A 21,815-nucleotide genomic window follows, 5' to 3' on the forward strand; every position below is an offset into this window, starting at 1 on the left:
TCAGCAGGTGACCAAAAAACAAAACAGATCCTTACCTTTTTGTTTTCCACTTTGAGATTATTTGTACAACTGCAGAAACCAGCTCTAGCTACAGCAACCCTAACTCTGAATATCTGCATGCTGTTTTGGGTTCTTATGCTTTCAGAATAGGCTACAAAACAAAATCTGGCAACACTGAAATACACACTGTGTATTTTTTCTAAAAAAAAAAAACATGGGGAAGGAATTAATTATCCCTGAAAACACAGTCCAGTATTACACGAATCAAAGTTGCTGTGCCAAACTATGTCTTTAAAACATAGTTTGCTATATATGATTGAGATGGTGGCAAAATGGGCTTTGGCTGCTATTAAGATAAGCATGTCTTTTCGCCCTTCCCCTGACAGAGGCCAGTGATCAGGCGCAAGGCACCAAGACCTCCCCACCTAAGCAGCAACAATAAAACAAAGACACCATCAAAACAACAACACATTCTCTTGAGTTTAGTATCTCTAGCAATGAATATGACAACATCCATTGTGCATGTAGAATTCAGAGACACAGCCATTGTTAGCCTGCAATATCAGAATCTATAGAATCTGCCACGTGTTTATATTTTGTTTGTGTTAAGGTTTATATCTGTTTATGTTGAGGTATGACTATTTTCTGATTTGAACATGGTGAGGTGATATGGTCGGGGTTAAACTGTCAAGACACTGTCTGCTGAAACAGTTTAACTGTTACAATACAGGTGGAAGATGGGGGACTCTTAGAAGGTTGTAATGGGGTTGGGCTGAAGTATAGGGACAGAGTTTATTGGTTTAACTGTCTTTATTATGTTGTGAGGGGGTGGATCTTTAGTTCTGACCAGGACATAATACCGATAGTTGCTGTTTCTGATGTCTGCAATAAAAGCCTCTTGTTTCACCTACAAAGCTTGATTGACCAAGAATTGGAAATCAGAACTCTTGGTTCAGACTATCAGTATGAAAAGGGATCCTGCAGCACCTTTGAGACTAGCTGTGCAAAAGAAGTTATAGCATGAGCTTTTGTAGACTGAGGGCCCGAACACAGGCCAAAATAAAGCTGCTTCGTGTCACTTCGCTGCTTCGTGTCACTTCGGAGGTATGCTGTTTAAATGATGCATGCATCCTAAGAGGCTGGAAGACGCGCCAAAACTACGCTCCAGTCCTAAGGACTGAAGCACAGCTTTGGCGCAGCTTCTGGCCTCTTTTAAGATGCATGTGTCATTTAAACACTATACACAGTGACCCTAAGCAGCTTTATTTCGGCCTGTCTGTTTGGGCCCTCAGTCTACTTCTTCAGATGCACTGTACATGCAGTTAAGTCAGCCACTCACTTACTGAATGCTGGTACAATGTGCAGCTTACAACAAAATAAAATGTTAAATTAGGTATTTGTTGTTGTGTGCCTTCATCTAATTTCTGATTTATGGTGACCCTAAGGCAAACCTATAATTAAGGTTTTCTTAGTAAGATTTATTCAGGAGGTTTGTCATTACCTTCCTCTAAGGCTGAGAAAGTGCAGTTCACCTGGCAGGATTCAATGGTCCAGCAGGGGTTTGAACGCTGGTCTCCTGGAATCCTAGGGCATTCAATATTCAAATCATGCCAACTCTAAATTAGTGACAGCGCAGATCAACTGGGTTTCTGGACTACCTTTTAAAAAGCATAGTGAATGCCTCAGGAATGTTAAGGACTGTACACAATCTGTCTTTTAAAAATATCTTGCCTATGGACTCTTTGCCAAGAATCTTCAATTTCTTCAATACATTATCCAAATTCATTTTTAAACATACATTATCATGTTGCCATAGATTCAATATAACAGGACCTATTCTATAAGATCTGTACTGAGGACAAGAGTTCCCTCCAACCATTAGAGGCCCCAATTCTAACAACTGATTGTAAGCAAGAAGTAAAATCATGCAAAAAACTATTCAGTATTGCCAATCCCATCTAACACAGTTCACAACCATCCCACAATTAGAGACATTCAACCAATATTCACTACTCTACCTTCTGACTTTCCTCGAAGGCTGGTCTGCTCCACCATCACTTGGGAAACGCTCCTGACATTTTGGGGGGAATGGATAGCAAATTTTACTGACTTTACATAATAATCTTGTGGTTGACCTAAGGCAAGACAAATGATGCAAAGGAGATCCCAATTACCGGCTCCAAATTTCCTATTCTAAGAATGTATTATTTTCCCCATGAAATCTTGCTGGGAAATGTAATAAAACTGGAGTTATATGGAATGGTATGTAAACTAAATAGACCACATAAATACTACTCTGTCCATGTCCATGCCAAAACAAGTCTTCATCTCTGGACAATTATTTAAACAGTTCACAGATTCACTTTCATGCCTAAAAAGGTATTATTTAGTTACCTTTAGTTAAATTAGTCAAACCAGTGTAATCTAGATACACAAATTAAATTAATTTGGCCAACTGAATTGTTCAGAAAACAAATTAAACTATCATGGTAATTTTACCATTTCAGAATCAGTGCAGTACTGTTTCTGATACTAAGCAAATGTTCCTTAAATCTGAACACAATGAAGCTTTCCAAAGATTGAATATAAAAGAGAAAATGTTTCATTTTGTATGTGTTTTGATAAACAGAGAGGCTCAATGCCAACTCTGCATTACTCTCTTATAAATTAGAAAAAGACATTAAAGTAGTGGATACAAAAAATAAATCTTAGTTTATACCTAGCTGTGGTTACAAATGGAGTGAACTTTGTGCTTCGTTTAAAAATTACTTAGCTAACATTACATAACCCTCCAACTAAAAGTCTGACATAGTTGTTTGTGGCAGATATGTAACAGAAATGTAGGAGCGTGAGAACTAAACTTATTTGACAAACCTTGTTAGGGAAGTATATGCAATTGTGTAGCCAAGTATCCGGTTTGTTATTGCTATCTGTCTCACCAATACATTATATCTATTGTTGGAAGCTATCTGTTTCAAAACCAGAACCACTTGCCAGTTTTAATTCTGATGTTTCTTGTGGATGGTTGAAATGTAAACTGAATACCAAGTCTCTCTTTCTGGGTCTGTCAAGTCAGGAAAACATTGCGACCAAGACAGTTCTTCATTGCAATGTATCTTTCTCTTCCTCCTCCTTTATAGAAAAGTATCTTCATTTGAAAAGGTCAGTGTTTAGAGCCTTCATTTCAATTGCTTCTCAATCCTTCTCCCCTTCATTGTACATGCGGGTGCCCTTGGCTACCACATGCTCCTCCTTCATTTCCTAAAAAAGTGAACATTATTATTTTAAAAGGTCTGCAGGCTTCTATTTTGTTTCCTTCTTAAGCGATATCACACTTTGCATGATATTTTCACCCATCGAGACGTTGAATCTCTGGGCGATGATCTACTTCTCTGGATTCTGTCCGAGCGCGCATATAATCGCTGGTTTGTCGCGTGTTTTGCTGTAGGCTGTTACTTCTCCAATTTTTAACTGCTAAGACTAAATTCACAGCATAGGCTGCAGTTGCCAGGAAACCAAATATCTATAAAGAAAATAGATTTTTAAAAAAACGAATAAAGCTTCACATATAAGAAAATAGGAATTTACAAGTTTTATACAGAAACAGCGCAGCTGTATTGCTACTTTTAATCCTGCTATCACCCTTGTAGAACTGTATTTGTCATACAAGATACACTCATGCCTTTTAAAGGTCCTCTAAATACAGACTTTACAGGCTGATAATAATGCTGAGAGTCACAACTAGAACATGTTAGCTCTAGTTCTCTGCTTCTTATGGCATAAACCAGATCTTCAGAGTTATTCTAAGAACGGCTCTAAAAATCTGCCTCAAAACATTAGCAGCCAATTGTTAGTGGATTAACGCTCCAGAATGATTTAATTAGAAAGACTGATAGTTGAGCAAAGAACACTAATATTGCAGAAGAGGCTTCCTGAAATAGGAAATTTCATTTTTATCTACTCCATGGTCTTTCGGCTTTTTTTATTTCTATATTTATTTGCAAATATACGACCATCACTTATATTGAAAAGTATCAATGTTGTACATCAATAAACCATAAAATATTATAGTAATACAGAAATTAACATGCAGTTAGGAGGTCCAATAAACAGATGTCAGGTAAGACTGAACAAGGAAGGCTCACTGGATAATGGCTTACTGGATTAAAGGCAACACATGAACAGTTTTCCAAGAAAATCCCATTAAAAATATTATATAATTACCACCAGCTCATTAATATTAACAGAATATTCTCAAGAATGACCTAAACCAATGGATGGGGAGCTAGCTATGGAAAGTGGGCAAATATGGTGATTTTGATATAATACCCTTAGGTCACTTGCAACTCCACGATTCAACACTTGTCAAGTATTAGCTGGCCTAGCATGTTGCAACAATAGGCAAAGCACAATGAGTGCACGGTCAGTTCACTGACTGCAAATAGGAGTAGTCTTCAGCTCCCTTAAGAGAGTGAAAGAGTAAGTTTACAGAATGAGAAACAAACAACGTGCAATGATGACAACACAGATTACACTTTGATTTTCCTTCAAAAGAATGAAAACTCTCTTACCACAGCTGCAATTTCTGCTCCTTTTTTATGGTTTAGAGTTGCAAGTACTACAGATGCAATGAAAAAGAAGAAAGTGCAGAGTCCAGTATTGACCAAATCCTATTAAAACAGAATTAGAGAAGTTATTTCACGATGCCAATGTCAACCAGGTGTATAAAGCAGAAGAAGGCTCAGTTTACACACAATGAGTTCTGTGTGCAGGAGAAACAACTACACAGAACACACTAACAGATAAATTCTGCACTATTTTGAACAGAAATACCATTTACTAGTTTTTCAGCAATGCTTTTTGTAACTTTTAAAAAAGAGAACACCTTCTTCCATTCCAAATGATGAACCTCTGGGCAACATGTCTACTCAACCCAAACCAGTCTTTGCTCCTCCAGCCACAAAAATGTTTTACGGCCTAGCTATGGACTATATATAGATTTCACTTTGATTGCTTGCTCACTGGAATCCAGAAGGTTACTCATATGCTTACCACATGCATCTATTGTATTATATAATATAAGACATCTGTAATATATATTGAGTCTATTTGAGTAAGAAGTTCAGATTCTGTACTCACATGTATGCACACACATTCTCCACGCAATAGAGGAGAATTGCGGTGACTTTAGAATTCTTAGGAATTAATGTTCAGAAATATAGTTTGTGTTCCTAAAGGCGTTGCCAAATTTGTTGGCAATGGTGTTCATGTTTCTGTGTGCATGCTATAGAAAATATATGTGTAGATCATTATGAGTTTGAATGCTTCACATTATTATTTTTGTACTGGCAAGTCAATAAAGTTCTAAACAAATCTCCTTTATATCTGTAACGCCACAGAAATGTAGTAATGCCCACAGCAATATGTTAAAGGCATGGTTTGTAATGTTGCAAACTTGGAAGCATTTAGACTTTATTGCTAAGCAACAGTTAAGTCCATGAAAAAGATAAGACATTTTCCAACTATGCTTTCACTTTCATCACCAGAAAAAATATTTGTATTAATCTGGTGTAGGATGAAACATATCCTAAGAGAGCTGTACAAATAAAACATTTCATTGACGTTAATAATGACAGCATTTACATGTTTTAAAAGCATACACAGATGGCACATTAGCCATCAGGGTCAAGAACATCACATTATATAAAATGCAAAACCCTACACAAAATGTACATGGGGTCCAAGTGATTCCAATGCCATTACCACACATGTAACATAATTATAACATCTTCACAAACAGAAAGGTGCAACAATCATTCATTATTAATTCCTTTTCTAACTGACTTTGCAAACATCACACATGTATAGAAGCTCCGGCTCAATCCCCATATTTCACAACAACTTGGCTCGGACAGACAAAATTATTGCGTCAAGCCTACTATTGCTGAGATATTATGTAATTGTACTGAGCACAAAGATGATGCCTCCACTTTCCGGTAGAAGGCAATACCAGTGAAAAAGTCAGCATCATGGTTTCAGTTTATCAACTATGGTTTACCCTAAATTATGAGCTGCTGAAATGCCCTTTATACACGTGAGCATCATAAAGACATGATCCTATATCCAACTGCTAGTGTCAACTAGATTAGAGCACCCCACCAGCAGGGGTTTGGGACCACCCTAACATGGGAATCCATCAACCACCAGTAATTTTACCACACTGGTACCCTGTTAATGCTTAGCCTTTTAATGCCCTTGGAGATCAGGAGTTCAGGAACGAAAGAGCGAGAAAAGTGTTTGTAAATCAACGCTCTCCAATCATTTATGAAAACATTCAACCGCAGATAGATGCCTTGCTAATAAAGTGTCCCTTTTCCATGTCCTCCCACTCAAACTTCTCCAGACATCTAATTCCCCTCACACAGCTCCACCTGGACTTCTCTTCCCTTCTTCCTCTCAGCTATCTTATTCCTCCAGGCCAGGCAGGTTGCCCTGAGGGGTTTCCTACCCCCATAATGTTGTCCTTCCCTTGTTGCTTTCCACCTTCTCCAACGCCTCCCCCATTCCTCTCTGGGGCCTCTGTCAGTCCTTGCTTTCCCTTGCTCCAGGCCACCTGAGCTGTCACACGCTCTGATCTGGTCCTATCTGCCTGTCCCTCATTCCTTAGCCACTCTCCTCCTTTTTGGGCCGGTAAAGGGCTGCCTTTGGCACCCATGGCTCAACCCCAGGATGACTTCTGTGCACTCCAGGGGCTTGCGTTGTCAAATGCCACACCCCTGGAGCAGCTTGAAACCATCCCCATATAGCTGGCTGGGCATCTTCTGGGCATCTTGGGAGCGTACAGCATCAAAAAGTCACCTAGATGAATTACCTTTTAAATATCCATGCTGGCCCCCCACCTTGGTAACATACGTCATACAGCCCTTCATTATCCAGTCTATAGGAATTAGAAACCTCTTGTAGGGAATGGCAAAGCAGCCAACTGGTGAAAACTAAAATAAGCTGTAGAATTTAATTGGAACCAAAGCTTATTAAATCTCTGCTGCAGAAGTTTGTCTAATCTAATATCAAGTTTCAGCGCTAAATGCTAAAACAGGGTTAATCTTAAAGCATACTTAGGGCACCTGAGCCACCGTCAATATCCAACCTACCCTTAGAAAAAAATTAACTCCTAAATCTCTTATTTAAGAAGTAAGCACAGGGCAAGAAATATCTTAGATCACCTAGAATCCACCTTGGGTGCTATATGAGCTTCTACATTTGGTTACAAGTCTTTGCCATATCCAATAGCTTCATCTTCTTCACCATCTTCCTTCCTATCCTTTCTTTCTTCTGCTTTTGTTGCTACTCATGATTTCCTCACGCATACCTTCTCTATGTTTTAATCTAAAAGGCTACTGGCATTTAAAGTAAGAGATATAAAAAAAATCCCTCCTAAGGGTTGTTCGACAGTGGAACACACTCCCTCAGAGTGTAGTGGAGCCTCCTTCCTTAGAGGTCTTTAAACACAGGCTGGATGGCCTTCTGTCAGGGATTCTTTGATTGAGATTTCCTGCATGGCAGGGGGTTGGACTAGATGGCCCTTGCGGTCTCTTTCAACTCTATGATTCTATGATTCTAACAAAGTATATAAACAAATGGCTTCGTCTTTCTTGATAAATGTGAAGAAAAACATCTTTTCAGTCTTCATGCCACATATCAGCTGAAGGAGGCTACAGGTCTAGAAAGAAGCCACTTCTTTTATATGATTTCATATAATCCTGACATCTGAAAATAAAGTATTTAATTACACTAGTAGAAAATAAATCTGAACATTACTTTTGTTTTTGCTACCAGGGCACTTCTATTACAATACCTCTCAGCTCAAAGCAAAGCAGCTCAATTTAATTTTCAGGCACAGTGAAGGTGAAATGCCAAAACTTTCCATTACAAGATGGAGGCCAGAAATGGTGGAGAGAAGGAACAAAGGCTAAGCTGATCTTGCAGTTTGCAAAATATAATTTAAAATTCAGAATAAGCACACTGATTTTCTTATATGGCTGGCAATTATGGGTCTTGTGTTTATGTTAGACATAAGCCAAGAGCCAAGCAGATTTAGCCAAAGCCAGAATATAATGGCACATCATAATAAGATTTCCTCTTGAAAATATTCTTATATTTCTACACACAAAACCATATGAAGTCTTGTTTTAAAAAAGCAAGGAAATAAGGTCTAAATGAAACAAAGAGATAAGAAAGAAATTTTATTTAGAGATAAATTAATAGTTGCAGTCACCGCATTATCCTTCCACAAAATCATCTCATTTGAGACAGTGTTTCACACCATTATAAATGGCTTTTCAAAACACAATTTCTTGGGGCCAAAGTATCTAAAGGTTACTTTTTTGGACTAGACCTCCCAGGATGCCTCAGCCAACATGGGCATTAGGAGTTTTAGCTCCTCCACCAAAAAAATAACATTTCCAAGCTCTAGAGCTTGGATCAGTTTCAGAATTCTGTTTGATATATGTATCCCCTACATATGGAATTATGTCATAAATGTATTACAAGGAGAAACAGTTTTACTTTGGCTCATAGCAAAGAGCAGGCCACTTTTCTCATTCCTGGTTTCCTACCTTCTACTCTATATATCTGAACCAGCCATCTTCTCTTCAACATCCTATCTTTCAACACAGAACAATACTCATGCAAATCACTCCTGCATTCCCAGGCTCACACAGTATATATGCACCCAATTTTTCCAGGCAAAGCATTCTCTGAAGATGCCAGGCACAGATGCTGGAGGAACGTCAGAAAGAAACTCTGCTAGAACATGGCCACATAGCCCCAAAAACCCACAAAAAACTACAAACATTTATGCCTGCTAAACCTTTGTAAGACCCTTGGCATTGTTTCCCTTTGCTTCATCCTTTAGATCCTTTGTTAGATGCCCCTAAATACCCTCAACTTAGAAATGGGTCATATTAAAATCCATAATTTTGGACCCAACACTTGCCCCCCTGACTTATATATGAGGTCGACTTATAGTCGAATATATACAGCAATAAGAGACATTTGTTTTCAAGTAGACTTCCAGTATTAGTCAGCCCCCTGCTATCATTATGCTTGCTGCTTCTTTGCATCCTTTTTGATTATCATCCATACATTCCAGAATTTCTGCTTGAACAGCAAGTCTTCTGGACAGGAACAAAGAACACTTGATGTTTTGTACAACACACTGCTAGCATTAAATACTAAAAAGCAGAGGCCAGCACAGCTAGTACAAGAGTTAAGTGTTCAATATTTTTTAATTAAAAGTATAAGGCTTTCCTGGGCTGAGACATAACATCAAAACATTTGCTGAATCTTACTGTCGTCAGAAATAGCTGTCCTTCATTCTATGAAATCTAACTGAGCCAATGACTTGGGAATGGAGAAAAGGAACTATATCAATTACATTACATAATGGTCTACCTGCAGCAATACAATAATCCAGTACGATGAGTGAATGCAAACTCATTGTGAACATCTGTTCAAAGGTCCATTGCATTCCTTGATGCTACTTGCACAAATCCTTGCAGAGCTGAGTCTATTTGTTGAGAAGCACAAAGGAGAATGGAAATTTCCACTCTTGGTTTTTTTGCAGATTCTCATAGCAAAGCTGTCAATCTAAGACATAAGCAGGACTTCAACTCTCGTTTCCCTTGACAATCTAATATGCCATAAGAGAAGTAATTTACACGCTTCACCTTCCATGTGCTGTAGTTTTTTACACTATTTCAGATGATACACAACTTCCCAATTATAATAAAACCAGAACACATGCAAAATAAAAAAAAAATCATTCTACAGCATTTTTCTTTCAGTGCTGCTATTGACAATAATTAAAGAGTATTTTCATACACAGTAAGGCAAATGTGACCTGGGACAAGTCACACTATCTCAGTCTCAGAGGAAGGAAAAGGCAAACCCTCTCTGAACAAATCTTACCAAGCAAATTCTGTGGGTTTTCTTAGGATCTCCATAAGTCGGAAATGACTTGAAGCCCCACAACAACATCATAAAGGCAAATGAGACAAGTAGACAAGTAGAATCTCAAAATACAGTGGTCTTATTTACAGACTAGCAGCAATTAAGGATTACAACTATTAATGACTGGCCTGGTGACTGCTTCTGGCTACCAGCAGAGAAAGAGTATCATGACGCTACACCATTTTAACTCTTCCAGGCGTTTAATCAAGCCAAAATGCAACTGCTCTAAGAAAGTGGAATAAACGCTGCTTTATTGAGTTTGTTTAGAAATTTAAGACTTCATGTTCCAAGCTGCCAGCAGCTCATTCACACCATTAAAAGACTAGAAGACATGTAACACAAAAGAACAAGTGAGGAGCCACTTGGGAGTTGTCAAGAGGAACCAACTGAAAGCCAGGTATACTGCAAGAATCCAATAGAATCCCATCAGCTAGGAAGGCAGCATAAAATGGCATTTTGGATTTGGTTGCTCAAATTTAAATAAGAAATACTGTAGCCATTAGGTACAACTAGAACAAAAGAGGGGAACAAACAAGTGTAACCAATGGATCCTGCACCTGATTGCTTGCCACTTTCTTGACTGAACCTGCTCCTCTAAGTTGACATGCAAAAATTTAACTTTTTCAACTAATGGTCACTAAACCATGGAAAGTTTCCCCTGCCAATTGCTTGTTCACACTAGTATTAAAAGTATAAGACCACATCCAATAAAAAGGTAACAAACTAGCATGTGCCATAAGTGTGAAGCAGATAATAAATATATAGGGCATCTCCATGGACACTAAGCAAATAAATTAATTTCAAAATAGGGCCCTGCTGTTAGAACAGTGTATATCAGCGGCTTATTGATTTAAGGGATAACTTAATTTCTACTTAATTTTTAAACCATGTGTTGATATTAAACATAGTCTGAAAACTGCAGGCTGAGTTTTCCTCAAGTGTGAACAATACTTACATTGAGGAAAATCCTGCCTTACACAGGAAAAAATGTTTCTGAACACAATTTCAGCTTTATAGGCTTTAACATCCAATATTTCATAACAGTTATTACACCAGTGAGCTTCATACTGAATAAAAAGCAGCACACATATTCTCTTTGGTGCAAAGAACATTTATGTAAAGTCTCAAGTTTCTGCATGAAGCAAACAGAGTTTAAAATCCAGCCTTCAAATGTTTATTCAGCTATTTTTATAAAGTGAAGGTTTGGATGAGAACTTACTGTAATGTTCCAGTTGATCTGTGGTATTCTTGCATGGAGATTTAAACTGAACATAAGCAACAGAACTCCAGTAACTACTGATGCACTGCAGCTGACAAATTCAAAGAAGTATAGGCCTTCACAAGGGGAACATTCCATGATTGTCTCTATGCAGATGAAGGAAATCAGTGCCAAAACCTAGAGAGAGGAAAATGAGAAAATATAAATACAGTAGTTTGGAAACGTTCTGAAAATAGTCAGAAGTTATCCTCAAATGTTCACTAGGATTTTGACAGTCAAGAATGTACAATACAATTTAAACAGGATTCTTTATTTAAATGAAGAAGTCAAGAAGCTTGCATGTGTGATATACCAAAGCATGTTTAGAGGCTTCAGTCCTGTGGCCATTTACTTGGGAATAAGTTCCCCTGAATTCATTGGGGTGCATCTACACTGTAGAAATAATGCAGATTGATACCACTTTAACTGTTGGGCTACAACTACAGAGGCTAGAAGATCTTGTAAAATGACAATCCCGGGATTCTGTAGGATGGCACTAGAGGATTTAAAATAGCATCAGATAAGGAGCAATGGAGTGGGGGTCTAAACAGCCCAGTTTTGCAGCAAAGTTTCAAGGAAACTCTGTCCAAAAGCAGGTCTTTTTCATCCTGGAGTAAAGGTTCTTTACCCGGGATTGGGCCAGATCATCTGGATCTGTGTTTAAACAGACAGGATAGGGCCGAATCTTGCCCCAGGTATTTAGCCCTGTGTCGTCTAAAACCAGACAACGTGTGGAATCCCATAGGACACATTAACCCAAAAGATCACATGACTTCCTCCTACAAAATCAACTAGTCCAATGTAAGATGGCAGCAGTACATTTACACTTAAATCTTTCCCGCTAAATTTGTTTCCCGGGGAAGCAGGAGTCTCAGCTGAGCACATACAAAACTCAAAGGGACATCATATTATTATTATTATTATTATTATTATTATTATTATTATTATTATTATTATCCTTTATTTATAAAGCGCTGTACATTTACACAGCGCTGTACATACAATCTTTTAGTTAGACAGTTCCCTGCCCTCAGGCTTACAATCTAAGAAGACACGACACAAAAGGAGATATGGGACATATGGGAGATAAAGCAGAACTGTTCCTCTGAAAAGGCTATTGCAATATTTTAAAGCATGCTGTACGTGAGAGTTGGGCAGCTTTGGCCCTCCAGATGAAGGACTATGAGAGTTGCAAACTAAAAACATCTGGAGGACTACAACTTCTCCATTACTGGTGTAAATAATCATTAAATCTTCTGCCTTGCTTTTCCCTTGATCATGCCAACCAGTGATGTGCCATGCACTTATCGCTAGAAGAGGTTTCACTATGGTGGAAAAGCAAAAATAGATGCTATAGTAAGACCAGTATAATGTGGCATTAAGTATAAAACTGTCCTCAATTCTCCAAATCCCTTCATTTATTCAAAAGAATCTAATTTTTCAAGATCCTTTATAGTTGAACTGGATCAAATACTGTACTGCAACTAATTTTGCTCAAATATTTCACCCCATGCAAAACGATGTTGCTGCACATACAGGCTCTCTCTTTTTTCCTTCATAGTCCCTATGGCTAATCCTGTTCCCAGGAATTCAGGATTTACTCACTTGTAAACATGCTTAGGAGTGAGCTGTAAATGAGCTGTATCTGTTGTACCAGGTATATTTCAGCAAAGCATCCACACTAAATACTACTTGTTGGCATTTAATCAAAATGAGAAGAATTTACTGCAATACATATTTAACCTCAGCAGAAGTCTTTGTAAGGCTCAGTGCCACTACCTTCCCCCAATTCAATTTGCTGTGTTTTATTTTTTGATAAATTGAGCAACATAAGCACTAAAAATGGTTCCATTATGATTTCTTTAAAAAACAACAGCCTTCCTGTTTATCTGAAAGGGCCTACAAAAAGACTTATTGTGTGGTTCAATGTCATACTAACTCATGATTTTAGAAAACCACTGAATAGTCAACATTTTTCCTGCTTAGGAATACCCACAATATTTCGGTAAGAATGTCACTATACCATAATTTAGTAGCACAGCACAACCAGTAGTCATGTACGGCACTGAAATGTGGGGAGCATTCCATTTACACCTCCTCAAAAGCATTAAAAACCTCTCTCACATTCAAATTTAGATTTACTGTTCTAATTTAGCTTGGCCAGTTCAAAGTAAGTCTCATACCTTGTAAAGTAGATGCATTTCCTCACAGCTAAAGCAGCTGGCACAAATACAAATAGTCTCAATAACAGTCTTTTCAAAGCGGCACTGTTTCTCCAAGAAAAAAACTATCTTTTGTCAAAGCAAAAAAGAAAATTGATTCATTTCACATCTGTCTGCATCAGGGATGGATTTGCACAAATACTTTATGCATTCAAGTCCTTTTTTAAAAAAGAAGTATTGTACTGCCATCATGTACACAAGGAACCCAAGAAAGAAGTTCATGCAATTTGTTCTGCTAGTGTGATAACTCTCAAAGTGGTTTAAAGAGCACCTTCATGTGTAATTCTTTCTCACAATAAAAAAATATAATGTGAGCCAATCCACTTTTGGGGGGTATTTACGGTACCCATAATTTGTGGTGTACTGTATATACACATGTATAAGGCCTGGGACAGACCGCCCAAAAAGGCTTCCCTCCGGAGGAAAAAGAATCCGGGAAAAACAGGCAAACGTAACAAATGCGCCAATGTGAAGGAGAAACAGTCTAATAAGGACTGAGCATGCCCTGTGGGTATGAAATGGTGGGTGAAAGGGGGAAGTAATGGCTGCAGTTCTCAACAGAGAGTACACCATACTGCAACATTTCATTGTTGGTTTCTCTTAATATCTTGCATTCAGATAGTGTCAGTCTTTATATGCCCAGGGTGACCAGATGTCCTCCTTTTCCAGGACATAGATTACATTTCAACCTTCTGTCTATGTGGAATCCCAAAATGCCCTCCATTTGCCATGCATTTTTATATTTATATGAGTGTTTTTAGCTTTTATTTGGACATGCCCTACAATTTTCTTGAATGTCCTACACTTTGCAGTGCCTTGCTCTCCTTTAAAGAGGTACATGCCAGGATGGCACTATTCACATAAGGGAAGGTATTAGTGTCTTCTGGGGAAAATGAGGTTTGCAGGAGTAACCTCACCTCCTGGGAAAAAGAATAGTTGGTGGGAGAGCCTTAGTGCATACCTTGCAGAAACCCAAGGATGGGGAACTGGAAGACCCAAAGGGAAAAAGGAGTGCAACAGAATAAACTGGAAAAGGACAGAGTTCCTGTTTGCCACCCAACGACAAGGAGTGTCATTTTGCCAAAGGGCTAATACAAAATCCAACCATGATTTACCCCTCAAACCCTCACTTATTTAAGATTTAGCATAAGTAAATATCGAGTATCCAACTTCCGGTGCCAGAAGAAGAGAGGAATTTTAATGAGGAAATAATCAGGAGCACAGTGTGGCCTGGAAGGAACCCGCTAGAAAAAGAATTTTAACAGTGCAAAGAAAAGCAGCCATAATCCCAAGAATCCAAAATCTGAACTCTGATGGACCCCCTGGATGCCATGCCTTAAAAGGCAAAATAGTCTATACGTACTGCAAAAACTGAAGCTTGGGTGGAAAAGATGCTGGCCACAATATTAAAAGTACTGCCAGTTTATCAAAATGCTTTGGAGTATCAAGCTTGCGCTGCTGTTTCTAAAGACAGTCCCACATTTACTTTAGGGAGGAAAGCACTGTCTGTGGCTAAGGTACAGCAATAAAAGATATTCCCAAGGGTAAAACAAAAATGATCAACAGACCTCCTGGAGGTTTTACTTTCTACTATTAAGCCTCACAGAAGGGTGCAAATATCAAGTTAGTATTATGTGTGAATTATGATTTCTATAACCCCCCCCCCCAAAAAAATAACTTTCAGTGATAAATAGAGATGTGGGGTCAAACTAGGAACCGCACAACTAGAAGAATAGCTGTTCTTAAGCGCACAGTATTCCTTTTGCTATTTAATGACTGTATTGACAGTTCAAGTGAAATGCACCACATCAAACCACAAATGTGCATTCCATTCATGAAATAATGAACTTAAATAATACTTGAATTGCTGTTATGAGAAAAAAAATCAATGCCCAAGTTGCCAGACTCGAACACATATCTCTAAGAGTACTTGCTTCAAAGCAAGCACACTAAAGAATGGGAAGCTTAGATAACAGTTGGATTCAGAGCAGAGGGGGGCAACAGCCTAGTGGGCAGGGTAACTAAAAATGGATGTGATATGACGTCAATTAGTGGGTTTCATTTCTGGTCATTTTTCAGTGTTGGGAGTGTTGAAGCAAAGCTGTTGCATTTTACAGTAACAGGTTTCCTTTGGATGGTTTTGGGGACAAAAACAACCCAGACAAAAAGTGACCTAAGATATCATGGAGGGGAATAATGTCTGCAAAAAGGGGTTCAAATGCCACAAGTGGCCCACAGACTGTACTTTCCCCATCCTTTTGGAGAGAAACAACTGAAAATTCAATGAATAAATAACTAGGAACCAGACATCTTGACATCGATGCCAAGACATATTCTAGAACAGATTATTAAACAGTGATTTTGTAAACACTTTAGAAGGAATGTTGTAATTACTAAATTAAGAATGGTTTTCTCAAAAACAAGTCACACCACACTAAACTGGTTTCTTTCCTTTTTTTAGGGAGTTACAAGCTTAGCTGTTCTTTTTGTTTGTTTGTTTGTTTGTTAGCTGTGAAGGATGTCCTCCCAGACACAGCTCTCCTTCTGCTCCCTGTGCTGGGACCTAAGCCAGGAGGACCAGTTTTTGCAAGCCTGCGGAGTGAAGGCTTTGCAATGGATGTAGAAGACAATATTATGAGCCTCCTCAAGCCAGAGTAGACATCCTGGAGATGCCCATCCCAGTCCGGCATCTTGGCACCGAACATGGGACACTTCTTGAAGGGGTCAATCGAGGACATGGCTGTGCTATGAAGAAGGTAGAGGGGCAGAGATGAAGAATACTCCAGAAAGCCAAAGTCAAACCATAAATGTGTAGAGAGACCTTGTAGCACCTTTGAGACTCACTGAAAGAAAGAAGTGGGCAGCATGAGCTTTCTCAGACATCAGTCTACTTTCTCAGATGAGTCAAACCATAACGTTTTGGAAGAGAATGGTCAAACAAATCTTGGTCAAAAATGAAAGATGCTGCTGTAGCTACAGATGAAAAGGAACTGAGGAATATGGGCAGGAACCAACGGATAGGACTGTATGGAGCTGGGCAGACGCAAAGTCAAAGGCCTGTTACAGACTGCCAGAATAAAGCTGCTTCTGGTCTCTTTGGAGGTATGCTATTTAAGTGATGCATGGGTCCTAAGAGTCCGGAGGTCGCGCCAAAGCCACACTCCATTCCTAAGTGCAGCTTTGGTGCAGTTTCTGGATTCTTAGGATGCATGCATGCATGTGTGTCAATAGCATACCTCCAAAGAGACCCGAAGCAGCTTTATTTTGGCAGTCTGTAACAGGCCAAAGTCTTTTTTCTAGCTCTAGAAAGTCCCAAATGGTGATCTGCGCAGGCACAGTCACCCATATATGTGTAAGTCACAGAGACCACAAAGAAGAAGCTAAATATTTCAGCTTTGCCTCCCATGCGTTTCAAGATCTTTTCCACTTTTATTTTAATATAGTACGCTGATCCTAGTTGTCTGACCAGACATCTGTGGCCAAAATAAATACCCCAGAATGAAGCATACTGCAACTGAACACTACTTCCACAATTCTTTTTCACTCTTGCTATTCTTTCCAGCACCTATTTTTCTTCTCTGGCACCTTCTTTTTTGAATGTCTCATTAAGGGTGCTAACAATACTGCCAGAGCTAACATACATGATGCCAGTGAATATCCAGTCTGACAGGGTCCAGTTGAAAAGAAAAGGAAAAATATAAAGAGATGCCATCAGCTTGGATAATGCAACACTGTTATATATAACCATAACATAGAATTCGGGGCATTCAGAATGCAATTGTAAACATACTAAAATAGTTTTATCTGATAGTATGAAAAGGTGGGTGGTGTCCAGTGCAAGCGCAGAACAGACCACTAGAATGAGCAAGCAATGTGTGTCTAATGCTTTGCCACTACAAACAATACGTTATTGGTTCAAGCTGTTAATACTGGATCAAAAACTGTGAATGAATTCAGATATATCCAGCTGGTTAAACCATATGTCCACAATTTTAATTTACATAATATATATTCATTATTTCAGGCTCTATAGAAGGTTTACAGACAAATTTTTAAATATCACACTAGAAAAACAATCATATAAAAAGACAATAAAATACTGAAAAGAAGAAAGCAACAGCGGAAAGTACTGTAATCAATAACAACAAATACAGCAAGCCCCCGTTTCACATGTTGTGGCAAATAAGTAAGTTTTAAAACAGGGTCAGCCAATGGTTTAACCAGGGCTGCATTGACCCAGGTTTGCTGTCCAGATGTGGTTTGACTGCAATTCCCATCATTCCTAACTATTGGCTCTGGGAATCACATTTCAATAACATCTGGCAGGCCAACCAATTCCCAGCCCTGTTTTGAATGAGCCTAGAAATTAGCAATGTAGGCACTATAAAACAAATACAGTTGGCCCTCTGTACGCACAGATTTCTTATCCAGAAATTCAACCCTCCATAGTTTGAAAATGTTTTTAAAAATATATACATTTCAAAAAGCAAACCTTGATTTTGCCATTTTATATAAGGGACATCATTTTACCACGTCACTGTATTAAATGTGACTTGAGTATCCACAGATTTTGGTATGTGTGTGTGTGTGTGTGTGTAGGTGTCCACGAACCAAACCCCAGTGGATAACAAGGGCCCAGTGTATGCCTAGGTAAGCCATTCCACCATTTTGTACTGATCCCAAGGAAAAGGGACTCAAAAGCATTTGCACAGACAATGCGACTGCTTTTGGTACAGCAATATGACCCATTAGAATGGCTCCCTTTGGATCAAATTCTGCAGAAGCCACAAACCATAGTAAGAACTTCAGTCTTACGCTGACAACATGTGAATGTCAACTTCTGACTTTAATATTGAGTCAGTCATATAGAAAAACTGTAGGGTTCATTAAAAAAAACCCGCAAAGCCCTACATTGTAAACATACAGAAAGCTCCCTTAAAGATCTGCTCCCTTATAGACAAGTTATTCATGCAATCTGTAGATTTATGCAAACCAGGGATATGTGATGAGTATTTGCTGGACAGATAAGAATCCTCCTACTGCAAACATGAGTACTGGGTCTATTTCTCTATTGCATCCCATTCCAAACAGGAAAGGTTTCCTTTGAGAATAGAGGGCCTAGGGACATAGAAAACTCACTTTTAAATCAAGTCAAGAAGAGGGTGGGAAGAGTCAATGTATTTGTAATGTCAATATTGTCCTTAAAACTGTCTACAAGACTAGTATGCCAACTGAAATGACTTGCTGTGCAGCCCGCATGTGCCCATGTATGCAAATAATAGGGCAGAGCAATAGAGACCTCTGCAGCAAATTACTTCAACATGTTCAATATATTGGCAATAGTACATTCAACCAGATAGCCCATAGCTAACAATTCAAAACAGGCACTCCCTGCCACCATCTATAGAACGTGACATGCTTAAACAAGGTGCGATTCTATAGAGGGAGATACAGATAAACACACAGACAAGTCAAACATTAGCTCTCGGCTGCAATTAAAACAAAACCAATACACATCAGGACCTTCTGCAGAGGAATTTTAAAAATCACCTTCTCCTCTCGGCTGAAACAAAGCTGCACAAATGTGTTTTAAATTACGCTTCAAAAGCAAAATGTTTCCACTGTCTGAATTTTTAACATTTCACATGTCACAGTGCTTCAAGTCACAGTGTTTAAGATGTAGAGAGCTCTTGTCGTACCTTTGACACTAACTGAAAGGGAGAAGTTGGCAGCATGAGCTTTTGTAGACCTCAGTCTACTTCCTCAGATGCTTTTGGACGGAGGAAGATGCTGAGGAAGTGGACAGACTAAGACGGCTATACCTTTGAATGTGGAAGATGCTTTCCTATAACATGGCAGTGAGCATCCCAAACTGTACAATCCAATCAAATCAAAAGTAGAGGGAAAGATGGCCAAGCAAATCATTTGCATTAAGAACACACATTTCTAAATGTGTTCTAATACCTTGGGCCCCTTTCCAGGGGAAAGGCAGCATACAAAGGAAATCAATATGAAGTGAATTAAAAACCGTCCGTAGGCAGTAGCTAAGAAGGCTAAATTCCCATCTCAGCAGCTGAAGCATAAAACCTCTCTTGATTCTTCTTGCTGCATCTGTTTCTATTCCAACGTAAACAGAAAAAGAGACAAGAATTTTAATGCTGCCGGTCTATGCAACATAGAAAGCATGCGCCTTTGGTTACCAAGGGGCTTCATTTTAATTAAATATGCCCCAATATTCTGTATTATTCTACCTGCTCTACTGGAAGAAAGGCTTTCCTAGGCAAAGCCACTTACCTCACCAGACTCATATAAACAAAGGGTGGATTCATTAGATCTAACTGGCGTTTCTTTACTAGACCCCAGATCCATCAACCAGATTTGCCCAAGTGGGTTTCCATGGCTCAGCCACATTCAGAGCCAGCTCTCCAGAATCACAGCCCAATGATCAAACCACGCTTAGCACCAGAAATGAACTAACCGCCTTTCAATGGACAAGTACATTCTCCAAGGTGTTCTTCGTTTCACCATCATTCCTACTGTCATTCCTACAGTTTATTAAGTGAAAGCCAGAACCGCTTGACAGCTCTCCCAATAGATCCCAAGGTACTCTGTATCCATCTCTACATTAAATGGAATAAGATAGTGACAGGGATGCTCACAGTGGTTGAATCCAAATGAAACATACGCTGCAAACACAGCTCCCTAACACACCTTGGGACAACAAAAAAGGGATCAGAAGAGGGCCAACGGTTACCTTTCACCGGTTATTTGTTCAACCAGCCACACAGAGGCCCTTGCAAAGCCAGATAGGCTCCAGCAAACATGGAGAATGTGGCTTGCTATCTGGCTGCTCCCTTACACTCCCTGAGCCAGATCTTTAGCCAGCAGGACTAAATCTGAGAAGGAAGGAGAAATATCTAATGCCTGCCAGACTCTCTCTCAGTTATACTTAACTTCAGAGTCACACTCTCTCAGCCTCAGGCATATTCAGCCTCAGAGTCACTCTTTCTTAGTCACACTTAACCTCAGAGTCACATTCTCTCAGCCTCAGGCATATTCAGCCTCAGAGTCACACTCTCTCAACCTCAGAGCCATTCTCTCAGCCTCAGAGTTGCACTCTCAGCCTCCGTCTCTCTCAGCCTCAGAGTCACAACCTCAGAGCCACATTCTCTCAGCCTCAGAGTTGCACTCTCAGCCTCCGTCTCTCTCAGCCCCGGAGTCCTACTCAGCCTTTTGGCTGAAGAGTGGGGTAAAAATACTATACATAAATAAATACTCAGCCTCAGAGTCCCACTTTCTTAGAGTCCCATTTAACCACAGTCACACTCTCTCAGCCTCAGAGCCATTCTAACACTTAACCTCAGAGCCATACTCAGAGCCCCAGACTCATCCTGGGTCACTCTCAGCCTCGGGGCCACTCTGGAAGCCCTAATAAGCCCCTCATAGAGATGGGGCTGAGGGTCTCCCGCTGCTTCTCCCGCTACGCACCGCCTGGGCGACCTTGAGCCTTCCGGGGGCGCTGCGGAGGTATCGGGCGTCGCAGCGGAGGCTGCTGCTGCTGCCCCGGGGGAGGAGGAGAAGGCTGCGGAGGCCGCTGCTCTGCCGGACGGGCTCCGTGGTGGGCTGGTAGGGGCTGCTGCTGCTGCTGGCGCCGGAGATCATGGAGCTGCTGGAGGCCGCCTCCTCGCCCTCCAGATCCTCCGGGGCCCCCCTCATGGCGCCAAGGAGGGCCAGGCCCAGCACCAGGCACCAGGCACCGGTCCCCGCCTGGCGCTGGCCTGGGCTGCGGACGAGGAGGAGGAGGAGGAGAGGCTCCCTCCGCTGGGCCCGCCTCTTCCTCGGCGGCGGAAAGGGAGGGAAGGAGGAAGCAGGAGAAGCAGGCCTAGGCCAGCCAGGAGCCTGGCTCCCCCGCTGCTCCCTTCCCTCACTCTCGCAGGAGGCAGAAAGGAAGGAAGGCTCTTTCCACACTATGAACCGCCTCTTTTCACCACACTCTCTTAACCTCCACAGCTCCTTGCTGTGGAATTCTGGGAAGGGTCGTTCCTTGTCGCCCCCTTCACTTTCCTCCTTTGTATGGAATTCTGGGAACTGTAGTTTCCTTGTGGCTCTGCTTTAACCGCCAAGGGATCCTTTGTATGCAGTTCAGGCAACTCTTAAGTTTGTTTTTGGCCCCGGCTTGGGTTCCTGCTGTGGAATTCTGGGAAATGTAGTTTAAAGTTGTCAGTTTCCGGGGAATTTCCCAGAATGTGAGTAGTTTGACCTCTTCCTGTTACTTTTCTGGGTTCTCAAATTTTCCATCGATTTGACTAATTTAATCTCTTTCC

The 21,815-nt window shown here is 40.1% G+C and overlaps 1 protein-coding gene across 1 annotated transcript; it reads right to left on the reverse strand.

Moving 5' to 3' along the window:
• Window positions 1-1,225: 1,225 nt before the first annotated feature.
• CMTM4 (CKLF like MARVEL transmembrane domain containing 4) lies at window positions 1,226-21,309 on the reverse strand. Its single transcript, XM_042438351.1, has 4 exons — window positions 20,980-21,309; window positions 11,231-11,407; window positions 4,572-4,670; window positions 1,226-3,523 (listed from the first exon to the last, which is right to left on the reverse strand). The coding sequence occupies exons 1-4, from the start codon at window positions 21,205-21,207 to the stop codon at window positions 3,350-3,352; spliced, it is 678 nt and encodes a 225-aa protein (XP_042294285.1). The 5' UTR covers window positions 21,208-21,309; the 3' UTR covers window positions 1,226-3,349.
• Window positions 21,310-21,815: the final 506 nt, after the last annotated feature.

Source organism: Sceloporus undulatus, chromosome 8 (assembly GCF_019175285.1).
Source record: "Sceloporus undulatus isolate JIND9_A2432 ecotype Alabama chromosome 8, SceUnd_v1.1, whole genome shotgun sequence".
Taxonomy (NCBI): Eukaryota; Metazoa; Chordata; class Lepidosauria; order Squamata; family Phrynosomatidae; genus Sceloporus; species Sceloporus undulatus.